We start from the raw sequence: 14,982 nt of genomic DNA, 5'->3' as shown, positions 1-14,982 counted from the left end.
GAGGGAGAGAGAGAGAGAGAGAGAGAGAGAAATGAGGGAGAGAGAGAGAGAAATGAGGGAGAGAGAGAGAGAGAGAAATGAGGGAGAGAGAGAGAGAGAGAAATGAGGGAGAGAGAGAGAGAGAGAAATGAGGGAGAGAGAGAGACAGACAGACAGACAGACAGAAAGAGAGATAGAGTGGTAACGTTTCAGAACTGAAAGAGAGTAATACTGGATTCAAGATCTAGGTGTTTATGTGCACAAATCAATGAGCCCCCCCCACAGATTCCCCCACCCTCCGGCTGGAGAAACCCCTTCCCATCTTAGTTCTAAAGGGTTGTCCCTTCACCCTGAGGCTGTGCCCTTGGGATTCTGGATTAGTGGTGCTGGAAGAGCACAGCAGTTCAGGCAGCATCCAAGGAGCAGCAAAATCGACGTTTCGGGCAAAAGCCCTTGGTTTCCAGCATCTGCAGTTATTGTTTTTACCTCGTTGATTTTAACCCTACTGCGAATCCATTTGTGCCCTTGGGTCCTAGTCTCTCCTACCAGTGGAAACACTTCCTCCATGTCCAGTCTATCAGATGTCTCCGTATTGTTATTATTTTCTGGTATGAACTATACGCCCCATTTCTCTTCCTGGACTTCTCCTCATCCAGGGAATGCGAGCAGCAGATACTCAGTCTTTACCCTTAATGCTGAGGACTCACAGCTTTCAGAATGATCTACATGTGGATCATCTCAGCGGAGGGGGGATAAATCCCAATTTCCCAATTACCAACAGGTTTACGATAAACTTCTTCTCTGCTGTTATCAAACTAATGACTGGATCTCTCATCTCTCGCTGCTTTAGGGAGACCACCATCACCTCGATGCCAAAGAAACATTAAACAGCCTGCCTCAATGACCGCCACCATTACAAACTGTTACTGAAGCAACAGATCCACTGCAGATACCATCTCCCTGGCCCAACACTCATCCCTGCACCATCCGGATCACAAGGATACCTACGTCTGACTCCCATTTACGGATACCAGCTCCATCTTCAACACCATAATCCCGACCAAACCCATCACCAAACTCCAAGACCTAGGACTCTGCTCCCCCCTCTGTAGCTGGATCGACTTCCTGACCCATAGACAGCAATCAGTAAGGAACAGGCCCCAACCCCTCCTCCACAATCATCCCCACCAGCGGTGCCCCTCAAGGCTGGGTACTCAGCCCCTCACTGTACTCCCTGTACACTCAGGACTGTGTGGCCAAATACAGCCCCAACTCCATTTACAAGTTTCTGATGAGATCACTGTAGAGAGTCAGATCCCAAACAACGCTGAGACAGAGAACAGGAAAGAGACTGAACACTGAGAACGTGGTGTGAAGGGAACAAGCTCTCCCTCAACATCAGCAAAATGAAGGAGCTGTTCATTACCTTCAGGAAGCAGAGTGGGGGGCACCCCCCTGTCTGTATCAGTGAGGCTGAGGGGGAAATGGGCGACAGCATCAAGTTACTGGGAGTGACGCTCACCCACAATCTGTCCTGAGAGTGCTGGTCACCCACAATCTGTCCTGGGAGAGACGGTCACCCACGATCTGTCCTGGGAGTGATGCTCACCCACAATCTGTCCTGGGAGTGATGGTCACCCACAATTTGTCCTGGAGTGATGGTCACTCACAATCTGTCCTGGGAGTGATGGTCACCCACAATTTGTCCTGGAGTGATGGTCACTCACAATCTGTCCTGGGAGTGATGGTCACCCACAATTTGTCCTGGAGTGATGGTCACCCACAATCTGTCCTGGGAGTGATGCTCACCCACAATCTGTCCCGGGAGTGATGCTCACCCACAATCTGTCCTGGGAGTGATGGTCACCCACAATCTGTCCTGGGAATGACGCTCACTCACAATCTGTCCTGGGAGTGACGGTCACCCACAGTCTGTCCTGGGAGTGATGGTCACCCACAATCTGTCCTGGGAATGACGCTCACTCACAATCTGTCCTGGGAGTGACGCTCACCCACAATCTGTCCTGGGAGTGACGGTCACCCACAGTCTGTCCTGGGAGTGATGGTCACCCACAATCTGTCCTGGGAGTGACGCTCACTCACAATCTGTCCTGGGAGTGACGGTCACCCACAATCTGTCCTGGGAGTGATGGTCACCCACAATTTGTCCTGGAGTGATGGTCACTCACAATCTGTCCTGGGAGTGATGGTCACCCACAATCTGTCCTGGGAGTGACGGTCACCCACAATTTGTCCTGGGAGTGATGGTCACTCACAATCTGTCCCGGGAGTGATGGTCACCCACAATCTGTCCTGGGAGTGACAGTCACCCACAATCTGTCCTGGGAATGACGGTCACCCACAATCTGTCCTGGGAGTGACGGTCACCCACAATCTGTCCTGATCCACCCACATGGACGTGATGGTCAGGAAAGCACCACAACACCTCCACTTCCTCAGGAGGCTAAAGAAATGCAGCACGGCCACAATGACTCTTCCCAGTTTGTATAGATGCACCACAGAAAGCCCCCTATCCAGATGTATCACGACTTGGTTTGGCAACTGCTCTGCCCCAGGACCACAAGAAATTATAGAGAGTTGTGAACACAGCCCAGTCCATCCCAAAACCCAGCCTCCATCCACTGACTCCATCTACACTTCCTGTGGTCTCAGCAAAGACCCCTCCCACCCCGTTATAATCTCTTCCACCCTCTTCCATTGGACTGGATACAAAAGTTTGAAAACATGAACCGACAGATTCAAGAACAGCTTCTTCCCGGCTGTTATCAGGATTATGTACGGACCGCTCAAATATTATTTCTGATCCGTCTCTCTCTGGTACATGTGACAATAATCAATCATACATTAGAGTTGATCTTTCTCTGCATCTTCTCTGTCGCTGTAACACTATATTCTGCATTCTGTTCTATTACCCTGATGTACTTATGTAAGGTATGATTTGTCTGGATATCATGCAAAACAATACTTTTCACTGTATCTCAGTACATGTGACAATAATAAATCAATCTGGTAGGTGGTTTAATTCAGCAGCAAGTGCACCCACCTCATACTCACTGACACAACTCACTGACACGTAATCAATGATGCATCGACCGAGCCACTCGTCAGGCCTGGAGCTCAGGATGTCATTCCGACAGGTTTCCAGATGTGGCTGTAATTTGATGAGTAGACTGCGGGACAGTAGGAACCCGAACCCACCGTGACAGTAACGGCCATCCGTGTCACCTCCGATAAACTCCTGTGGACAGCCCATGTACAGGTCAGTGTTGATGCTCAGGTGATTCACTAGGCTTTTGATGCGATCACTCTCAGTGTAGGAGTCATCCTGAATGAGGAAGAACCAATCATACTCACTGCTGAAATGCTCAAAGATGTACTTTACTGTTTGGTACATGTTCCAGATCGGCCGCTCATCGCCGTGGGTTACAATGTACATTCCGTGTGGGATCTTCCTGCTCCTGGTGCCGGTGAAGTACAGGACCTTGTCAATGTGGTGACCAATTGTCCGGTTCACTGCCACAGCCAGAGAGTTGAGAGTAGTTTTCGATGTGAGAACTCCCACAAACAAACATTCCCGGATCCCCAGCTCGGTGCTAATGTAACGCGATCTAAAATAAAACAAACAGGAATTCAAGCAACAACAACCTCGATTCATATAGCACCTGGAATGGGACTAAATCTTCCAAGAAGTTTCTCAGATACATAGAGGAGCAGGAGTAGGGCCAATCAGCCCATTGAGCCTGTGCCATCATTCAATATGATCATCCAACCCTGTCCCTGCTCCCATTTTCTCCCCATACCCTTTGATCACTTTAGCCCAAAGAACTGTATCAAACTCATTCATGAGAATATTCAATGTTTTGCCCTCAAACACTTTCTGTAGCAGAGAATTCCACGGGCTCCACTAAGGCATTCCTTCTCATTTCAGTCCAAAATGGTTTACTCTGTATCCTTAAACTGTGACCTCCGGTTTGTATTTCTGCGGGAACATCCTTCCTGTGTTTGTCCTGTCTAGTCCTGTTAGAATTTTAACGGTTTCTAGGAGATTCTCCCTCATTCTTCAACTCCAGTGAACGTAATCCTAACCAATGCAGCCTCTCTTCATATGTCAGGCCCAGGGATCACTCTGGGAAACCTTTGCTGCATACCCTCCATTGCAAGAACATTCTCCCTCAGATAAGGAGACCAAAACTACACACTATACTCCAGGAGTGGTCTCACCAAGGTCCTGTGTAACTGCAGTAAGATATCTCTGTTCCTGTACTCAAACCCTCTCACTACAAAGGCCACTATACAGTTTACCCCCTGCTGGACTACAACATTATCAAACACGATCTGACACTATCACATACGGAGATATCAGTGCAGGGGACATGAAGCTTTGTCAGAGAGAGAGAGATGTGATTTCAGTCAGAAAGTTGATGGATAGATGGAGACAGTGAGATGTGGAGTGCACAGTGGCCGAGCCAGTGGGAGGTACAGATGCTATGGCAATCAGGGGATGGAGAGGAGGGGAGAGGGTGGCAGAGATAGGGAGGGATTGAATTACAAAGTCGGGACGTTTAGAATCAGACCATTCCTTCACTGGGAACCAATGTGAGTCCGTGAGCACCACGGCAATAGGGAAATGAGATTTAGTGTAAATTAACAGGCGGGTGCTAGGGATTTAACAATTTGGATTACAGCGAATAAACCATGCAAATCCAGCCAAGGACTGCACTGGAATAGCCTCAAGGGAACAAAGGTATGAATGGGGGGGGGGGAGGTGGGGGGGGGAGGGGTGGGGTGGTGGGGGGAGAGAGTATGGCAGCTCAGTGGTTAGCGCTGCTGCCTCACAGCACCAGGAACCCAGGTTCAATTCCCGCCTCAGGCAACTGTCTGTGTGGAGTTTGCACATTCTCCCTGTGTCTGCGTGGGTTTCCTCCGGGTGCTCCGGTTTCCTCCCACAATCCAAAGACGTGCAGGTCAGGGCGATTAACCATGGGGAATGCAGGGTTACAGGACGGGCTTGGGTCTGGTTGGGATGCTCTTCAGAAGGTTGATACGGATGGGCAGAATGCCCTCCTGCTTCAATGTAGGGATCCAGCAGGACAGAGAAATGTTCCGGAGGTGGGAATGGGTGGTCTTAGTGCTGGGAATTCTTTCTCCAGTGCTCTAGCTCAAACGCAGTCAAGTGGGAATGGACTGACTTAACCTGAAATCCCGCATTGGGAGAGCGACGGATTGGAGGCTGGGGGGAACACCGTTTGGAAAATGTGCAGAAAATGCTGGAGAAACTCAGCAGTTCAGACAGTATCTGAACAGAGAATGAGAACTTATCCCCATCAAACACTCCCAGGACAGGGACAGCACGGGCTCAGATACAGAGTACAGCTCCCTCTACACTGTCCCCCATCAAACACTCCCAGGACAGAGACAGCACAGGGTTAATTACACAGTAAAGCTCCCTCTACACTGTCCCCCATCAAACACTCCCAGGACAGAGACAGCACGGGGTTAATTACACAGTAAAGCTCCCTCTACACTGTCCCCATCAAACACTCCCAGGGACAGGGACAGCACGGGCCCAGAGACAGAGCAAAGCTCCCTCTACACTGTCTCCCATTAAACACTCCCACAACAGAGATGGCACAGGGTTAATTACAGAGTAAAGCTCCCTCTACACTGTCCCCATCAAACAGTCTGAAACACTTGGGTGAGGGGAAAGTGTTGTGTAAGTACATTCTTCATTCGACAGATCTGCTGATTTGATGTGAAGTAATGGTCGATTCAGGATGTGAACAGGAATTAATGACTGGGGCTTGGCATTATGCCCTGGCAGCAGGAGCAGACTGACATTGGCAGCTGATCATGTCCCATCATGCGCACAACAGGGGGCTGTCTCCAATAACCACTCAAATCCAAACTCAGAGAAATCTGTCCAAAACCAACCAGTGAACCCTCCTGCAACACAGGGACAATAGAGAGGCAGTGCACAGAGAGCAGGGACAGCTAGCAGTGCCATCATTGGCGAGGTACCAATGTGTGCCAAGGGCAATGGGTGGGTCAGATTCAGCAGAACAACTCTGAATCAATCCCCAAACTAATCCCACTGCCCCGCTCTCTCCCCATAGCCTTATCTCAATCCCCAAACTAATCCCACTGCCCCGCTCTCTCCCCATAGCCTTATCTCAATCCCCAAACTAATCCCACTGCCCCGCACTCTCCCTGTAAACATAGGACAGTACAGTGCAGAACAAGCCCTCCTGTCCTCGATGTTCTGCTGACCTTTTATCCTACTCCAAGCTCAGACTAACCAACATACACTTCATTTTACTACTATCCATGTGCTGAACCAAAAGTTTCTGAAATGTCCCGAACGACTCTTGAGTCTACTCCCACCACTGGCAGTGCATTCCACATGCACACCACTCTATGTGTAAAGAGCCAACCTCTGACATCTCCCTGAAACTTTCCTCCAATTACTTTGTAATTATGCCTCGTCACACAGCATTACAGTGCAGTACAGGCCAAAGATGCTGCACCGACCTATAGAACCAATCTGACGCTGATCCATCCTACACGATTCCAGTTTTATCCATGTGTCCCCACCAGTACTGTACCCCAGTGTTATTCAGTGACAGACCGGTCCCCACCAGTCCTGTGCCCCAGTGTTATACAGTGACAGACCTGTCCCCACCAGTACTGTATCACAGTGTTATACAGTGATCGACCTGTCCCCACCAGTACTGTACCCCAGTGTTATACAGAGACAGACCTGTCCCCACCAGTACTGTACCCCAGTGTTATACAGGAACAGACATGTCCCCGCCAGTACAGTTCCCCAGTGTCATAAAGTGACAGACCTCTCCCCACCAGTACTTTAATTCAATGTTATACAGAGACAGACCTGTCCCCACCAGTATTGTACATCAGTGTGACATAGTGACAGACCTGTCCCCACCAGTGCTGTACCACAGTGACATACAGTGACAGACCTGGCCCCAGCAGTACTGTACCCCAGTGTTATACACTGACAGATCTGACCCCACCAGAATTGCACCCCAGTGTTATACAGTGACAGACCTGACCCCACCAGTATTGTACCCCATTGTGAGACACTGAAAGACCTGTCCCCACCAGTACTGTGCCCCAGTGTTATACAGAGACAGACCTGTCCCCACCAGTACTGTACCCCAGTGTTATACAGGGACAGACCTGTCCCCACCAGTACTGTACCCCAGTGTTATACAGGGACAGACCTGTCCCCACCAGTACTGTACCCCAGTGTTATACAGAGACAGACCTGTCCCCACCAGTACTGTACCCCAGTGTTATACAGGGACAGACCTGTCCCCACCAGTACTGTGCCCCAGTGTTATACAGAGACAGACCTGTCCCCACCAGTACTGTACCCCAGTGTTATACAGTCACAGACCTGTCCCCACCAGTACTGTACCCCAGTGTTATACAGAGACAGACCTGTCCCCACCAGTACTGTACCCCAGTGTTATACAGGGACAGACCTGTCCCCACCAGTACTGTACCCCAGTGTTATACAGTAACAGACATGTCCCTGCCAGTACAATACCCAACTATTATAAAGTGACTGACCTGTCCACACCAGTACTGTACCAAAGTGACATACAGTGACAAACCTGTCCCCACCAGTACTGTACCCCAGTTTTATACACTGACAGACCTGTCCCCACGAGTACTGCACCCCATTGTTATACACTGACAGACCTGTCCCACATACCTACTGTACCACAGTGTTATACAGTAACAGACATGTCCCCACCAGTACTGTACCCCAGTGTTATACAGTAACAGACATGTCCCCACCAGTACAGTTCCCCAGTGTCATAAAGTGAATGACCTGTCCCCATCTGTACTGTACCACAGAGACAAAAGTGACAGACCTCTCCCCACCAGTACTTTAACCCAATGTTATACAGTGACAGACCTGACACCACCAGAACTGCAACCCAGTGTGAGACACTGACACACCTGTCCCCATCAGTGCTGCACCCCAGTGTTATACAGTGACAGACCTGTCCACACCAGTACTGTACCCCAGAGTTAAACAGTGACAGACCTGTCCCCACCAGTACTGTACCCCAGAGTTAAACAGTGACAGACCTGTCCCCACCAGTACTGTACCCCAGTGTTATATAGTGACAGACCTGTCCCCACTAGTACTGTACCCTACTGTTATACACTGACAGACCTGTCCCCACCAGTACTGTACCCCAGCGTTATATAGTGATAGACCTGTCCCCACCAGTACTGTACCCCAGCGTTATATAGTGATAGACCTGTCCCCACCAGTACTGTACCCCAGAGTTATACAGTGACAGACCTGTCCCCACCAGTACTGTACCCCAGAGTTATACAGTGACAGACCTGTCCCCACCAGTACTGTACCCCAGAGTTATACAGTGACAGACCTGTCCCCACCAGTACTGTACCCCAGTGTTATACAGTGACAGACCTGTACCCACCAGTACTGTACCCCAGTGTTATACAGTAACAGACATGTCCCCACCAGTACTGTACCCCAGTGTTATACAGTGACAGACCTGTCCCCACCAGTACTGTACCCCAGTGTTATACAGTAACAGACATGTCCCCACCAGTACTGTATCCCAGTGTTATACAGAGACCGACCTGGTCCAGCCAGTACAGTTCCCCAGTGTCATATAGTGAATGACCTATCCCCACCTGTACTGTACCACAGAGAAAAAAGTGACAGACCTGTCCCCACGAGTACTGTACCCCAGAGTTATACAGTGACAGACCTGTCCCCACCAGTACTGTACCCCAGTGTTATACAGTGACAGACCTGTCCCCACTAGTACTGTACCCCAGTGTTATACCGTGACAGACCTGTCCCCACCAGTACTGTACCCCAGAGTTATACAGGGACAGACCTGTCCCCACCACTACTGTACCCCAGTGTTGTACAGTGACAGACCTGTCCCCACCAGTACTGTACCACAGTGTTATACCGTGACAGACCTGTCCCCACCAGTACTGTACCACAGTGTTATACCGTGACAGACCTGTCCCCACCAGTACTGTACCCCAGTGTTATTCAGTGACAGATGGGTCCCCAACAGTACTGTACCCCAGTGTTATACACTCACAGACCTGTCCCCACCAGTACTGTACCCCAGAGTTATACAGGGACAGACCTGTCCCCACCAGTACTGTACCCCAGTGTTATACAGTGTCAGACCTGTCCCCACCAGTACTGTACCACAGTGTTACACACTGACAGACCTGTCCCCACCAGTACTGTACCCCAGTGTTATACAGTGACAAACTGGTCCCCACCAGTACTGTACCACAGTGTTATACACTGACAGACCTGTCCCCAGCAGTACTGTACCCCAGTGTTATACAGTGACAGACTTGACCCCACCAGTACTGTACCCCAGTGTTATACAGTGACAGACCTGTCCCCCACCAGTACTGTACTCCAGTGTTATTCAGTGACAGACCTGTCCCCACCAGTCCTGTACCCCAGTGTTATACACTGACAGACCTGTCCCCACCAGTCCTGTACCGGAGTGTTACATAGTGACAGACCTGTCCCCAACAATACTGTACCCGAGGATTATACAGTGACAGACCTGTCCCCACCAGTACTGTAACCCAGTGTTATACAGTGACAGACCTGTCCCCACCAGTGCTGTACCCCAGTGTTATACACTGTCAGACCTGTCCCCACCAGTACTGTACCCCAGTGTTATACAGGGACAGACCTGTCCCCACCAGTACTGTACCCCAGTGTTATACAGTGACAGACCTGTCCCCACCAGTCCTGTACCCGAGTGTTACATAGTGACAGACCTGTCCCCACCAGTACTGTACCCGAGGATTATACAGTGACAGACCTGTGCCCACCAGTCCTGTACCCCAGTGTTATACACTGTCAGACCTGTCCCCACCAGTACTGTACCCCAGTGTTATACACTGACAGACCTGTCCCCACCCCAGTACTGTACCCCAGTGTTATACACTGTCAGACCTGTCCCCACCAGTACTGTACCCCAGTGTTATACAGTGACAGACCTGTCCCCACCAGTACTGTACCCCAGTGTTATACAGTGACAGACATGTCCCCACCAGTACTGTACCCCAGTGTTATACAGTAACAGACATGTCCCCACCAGTACCGTACCCCAGTGTTATACAGTGACAGACATGTCCCCACCAGTACTGTACCCCAGTGTTATACAGTAACAGACCTGTCCCCACCAGTCCTGTACCCGAGTGTTACATAGTGACAGACCTGTCCCCACCAGTACTGTACCCGAGGATTATACAGTGACAGACCTGTGCCCACCAGTACTGTACCCCAGTGTTATACAGTAACAGACATGTCCCCACCAGTACCGTACCCCAGTGTTATACACTGACAGACCTGTCCCCACCAGTACCGTACCCCAGTGTCATACAGTCACAGACCAGTCCACACCAGTACTGTACCCCAGTGTTATACAGAGACAGACCTGTCCCCACTAGTACTGTACCCCAGTGTTATACAGTGACAGACATGTCCCCACCAGTACTGTACCCCAGTGTTATACAGTAACAGACATGTCCCCACCAGTACAGTTCCCCAGTGTCATAAAGTGAATGACCTGTCCCCACCTGTATTGTACCACAGAGACAAAAGTGACGGACCTCTCCCCACCAGTACTTTAACCCAATGTTATACAGAGACAGACCTGTCCCCACCAGTATTGTACATCAGTGTGACATAGTGACAGACCTGTCCCCACCAGTACTGTACCCCAGTGTTATTCAGTGACAGACCTGTCCCCACCAGTCCTGTACCCCAGTGTTATTCAGTGACAGACCTGTCCCCACCAGTACTGTACCCCAGTGTTATACAGTGACAGACCTATCCCCACCAGTACTGTACCCCAGTGTTATACACTGTCAGACCTGTCCCCACCAGTACTGTACCCCAGTGTTATACACTGTCAGACCTGTCCCCACCAGTACTGTACCCCAGTGTTATACAGTAACAGACATGTCCCCACCAGTACAGTTCCCCAGTGTCATAAAGTGAATGACCTGTCCCCACCTGTATTGTACCACAGAGACAAAAGTGACAGACCTCTCCCCACCAGTACTTTAACCCAATGTTATACAGTGACAGACATGTCCCCACCAGTACTGTACCCCAGTGTTATACAGTCACAGACCTGTCCCCACCACTACTGTACCCCAGTATTATACAGTGACAGACCTGTCCCCACCAGTACTGTACCCCAGTGTTATACAGTGACAGACATGTCCCCACCAGTACTGTACCCCAGTGTTAGATAGTAACAGACATGTCCCCACCAGTACTGTACCCCAGTGTTAGACAGTAACAGACATGTCCCCACCAGTACTGTACCCCAGTGTTATACAGTGACAGACATGTCCCCACCATTACTGTACCCCAGTGTTAGACAGTAACAGACATGTCCCCACCAGTACTGTACCCCAGTGTTATACAGTGACAGACATGTCCCCACCATTACTGTACCCCAGTGTTAGACAGTAACAGACCTGTCCCCACCAGTACTGTACCCCAGTGTTATACACTGACAGACCAGTCCCCATCAGTACTGTACCCCAGTGTTATACACTGACAGACCAGTCCCCATCAGTACTGTACCCCAGTGTTATTCAGTGATAGACATGTCCCCACCAGTACTGTACCCCAGTGTTATACAGTGACAGACATGTCCCCACCAGTACTGTACCCCAGTGTTAGACAGTAACAGACATGTCCCCACCAGTACTGTACCCCAGTGTTATACAGTGACAGACATGTCCCCACCAGTACTGTACCCCAGTGTTATACAGTAACAGACATGTCCCCACCAGTACTGTACCCCAGTGTTTTACACTAACAGACCTTATCCCATCAGTACTGTACCACAGTGACATACAGTGACAAACCTGTCCCCACCAATACCCTACCCCCTTGTTATAATGATAAACCTGTCCCCACCGGTACTGTACCCCAGTGTTATACAGTGACACACCTGAACACACCAGAACTGCAACACTGTGTTATACACTGACAGACCTGTCCCCACCAGTACTGTACCACAGTGTTATACACTGACAGACCTGTCCCCACCAGTACTGTACCCCAGTGTTATACAGTGACAGACATATCCCCACCAGTACTGTACCCCAGTGTTATATAGTGACAGACCTGTCCCCACCAGTACTGTACCCCAGTGTTATACAGTGACAGACATATCCCCACCAGTACTGTACCCCAGTGTTATATAGTGACAGACCTGTCCCCACCAGTACTGTACCCCAGTGTTATACAGTAACAGACCTGTCCCCACCACAACTGCACCCCAGTGTTATACACTGACAAATCTGTCCACACCAGTACTGTATCCCAGTGTTATACAGAGACCGACCTGGTCCAGCCAGTAGAGTTCCCCAGTGTCATAAAGTGAATGACCTGTCCCCACCTGTACTGTACCACAGAGACAAAAGTGACAGACCTCTCCTCACCAGTACTTTAACCCAATGTTATACAGAGACAGACCTGTCCCCACCAGTATTGTACATCAGTGTGACATAGTGACAGACCTGTCCCCACCAGTACTGTACCCCAGTGTTATACACTGTCATTATTGTCCCCACCAGTATTGTACCGCAGTGTTATACAGTGACAAAGCTGTCCCCACCAGTAGTGTACCCCCGTGTTATAAACTGATAGACCTGTCCCCACCAGTACTGCACCCCATTGTGAGACACTGAAAGACCTGTCTCCACCAGTACAGTACCCCAGTATTATAAATGGACTGACCTGTCCGCACCCGTACTGTACCACAGTGACATACACTGATGGACCTGTCCCGACTGGTACTGTATCCCAGTGTTACACATTGACAGATCTGTCCCCACCAGTACTGTACCCCAGTGTTATACAGTGACAGACCTGACCCCACCAGTCCTGTACCCCAGTGTTATACAGTGACAGACATGTCCCCACCAGTACTGTATCCCAGTGTTATACAGTGACAGACCTGTCCCCACCAGTACTGTACCCCAGTGTTATACAGTAACAGACATATCCCCACCACTACTGTACTACAGTGTTATACAGTGACAGACCTGTCCCCAGCAGTACTGTACCCCAGTGTTATTCAGTGATAGACATGTCCCCACCAGTAATGTACCACAGTGTTATACACTGTCAGACCTGTCCCCACCAGTACTGTACCCCAGTGTTATACAGTGACAGACCTGTCCCCACCAGTACTGTACCCCAGTGTTATACAGTGACAGACATGTCCCCACCAGTACTGTACCCCAGTGTTATACAGTAACAGACATGTCCCCACCAGTACTGTACCCCAGTGTTATACAGGGACAGACCTGTCCCCACCAGTCCTGTACCCCAGTGTTATTCAGTGACAGACCTGTCCCCACCAGTCCTGTACCCCAGTGTTATTCAGTGACAGACCTCTCCCCACCAGTACTTTAACCCAATGTTATACAGAGACAGACCTGTCCCCACCAGTATTGTACATCAGTGTGACATAGTGACAGACCTGTCCCCACCAGTACTGTACCCCAGTGTTATTCAGTGACAGACCTGTCCCCACCAGTCCTGTACCCCAGTGTTATTCAGTGACAGACCTGTCCCCACCAGTACTGTACCCCAGTGTTATACAGTGACAGACCTATCCCCACCAGTACTGTACCCCAGTGTTATACAGTGACAGACCTGTCCCCACCAGTACTGTACCCCAGTGTTATACACTGTCAGACCTGTCCCCACCAGTACTGTACCCCAGTGTTATACAGTAACAGACATGTCCCCACCAGTACAGTTCCCCAGTGTCATAAAGTGAATGACCTGTCCCCACCTGTATTGTACCACAGAGACAAAAGTGACAGACCTCTCCCCACCAGTACTTTAACCCAATGTTATACAGTGACAGACATGTCCCCACCAGTAATGTACCACAGTGTTATACACTGTCAGACCTGTCCCCACCAGTACTGTACCCCAGTGTTATACAGTGACAGACCTGTCCCCACCAGTACTGTACCCCAGTGTTATACAGTGACAGACATGTCCCCACCAGTACTGTACCCCAGTGTTATACAGTCACAGACCTGTCCCCACCACTACTGTACCCCAGTATTATACAGTGACAGACCTGTCCCCACCAGTACTGTACCCCAGTGTTATACAGTCACAGACCTGTCCCCACCACTACTGTACCCCAGTATTATACAGTGACAGACCTGTCCCCACCAGTACTGTACCCCAGTGTTATACAGTGACAGACATGTCCCCACCATTACTGTACCCCAGTGTTAGACAGTAACAGACCTGTCCCCACCAGTACTGTACCCCAGTGTTATACAGTCACAGACCTGTCCCCACCACTACTGTACCCCAGTGTTATACACTGACAGACCAGTCCCCATCAGTACTGTACCCCAGTGTTATTCAGTGATAGACATGTCCCCACCAGTACTGTACCCCAGTGTTATACAGTGACAGACATGTCCCCACCAGTACTGTACCCCAGTGTTAGACAGTAACAGACATGTCCCCACCAGTACTGTACCCCAGTGTTATACAGTGACAGACATGTCCCCACCAGTACTGTACCCCAGTGTTATACAGTAACAGACATGTCCCCACCAGTACTGTACCCCAGTGTTTTACACTAACAGACCTTATCCCATCAGTACTGTACCACAGTGACATACAGTGACAAACCTGTCCCCACCAATACCCTACCCCCTTGTTATAGTGATAAACCTGTCCCCACCGGTACTGTACCCCAGTGTTATACAGTGACACACCTGAACACACCAGAACTGCAACACTGTGTTATACACTGACAGACCTGTCCCCACAAGTACTGTGCCCCAGTGTTATACAGGGACAGACCTGTTCCCACCAGTACTGTACCACAGTGTTATACACTGACAGACCTG

General features: G+C 50.0%; 1 protein-coding gene across 1 annotated transcript in view; it reads right to left on the bottom strand.

Annotated features, from left to right (window-relative positions):
- The window catches only part of LOC140482510 (chondroitin sulfate synthase 2-like), a 79,431-nt gene that overhangs the window by 47,847 nt on the left and 16,602 nt on the right, over positions 1 to 14,982 (bottom strand). Inside the window, exon 2 of the mRNA XM_072580061.1 lies at positions 3,044 to 3,608. Within this exon, the coding sequence (XP_072436162.1) occupies positions 3,044 to 3,608 (565 nt within the window). The remainder of the gene's footprint in view (positions 1 to 3,043; positions 3,609 to 14,982) is intronic.

This window comes from Chiloscyllium punctatum, chromosome 10 (genome assembly GCF_047496795.1).
Source record: "Chiloscyllium punctatum isolate Juve2018m chromosome 10, sChiPun1.3, whole genome shotgun sequence".
NCBI classification, from domain to species: Eukaryota; Metazoa; Chordata; class Chondrichthyes; order Orectolobiformes; family Hemiscylliidae; genus Chiloscyllium; species Chiloscyllium punctatum.
Note: the sequence above shows the minus strand (reverse complement) of the source record. Positions and strands in the feature narration are given on the sequence as shown.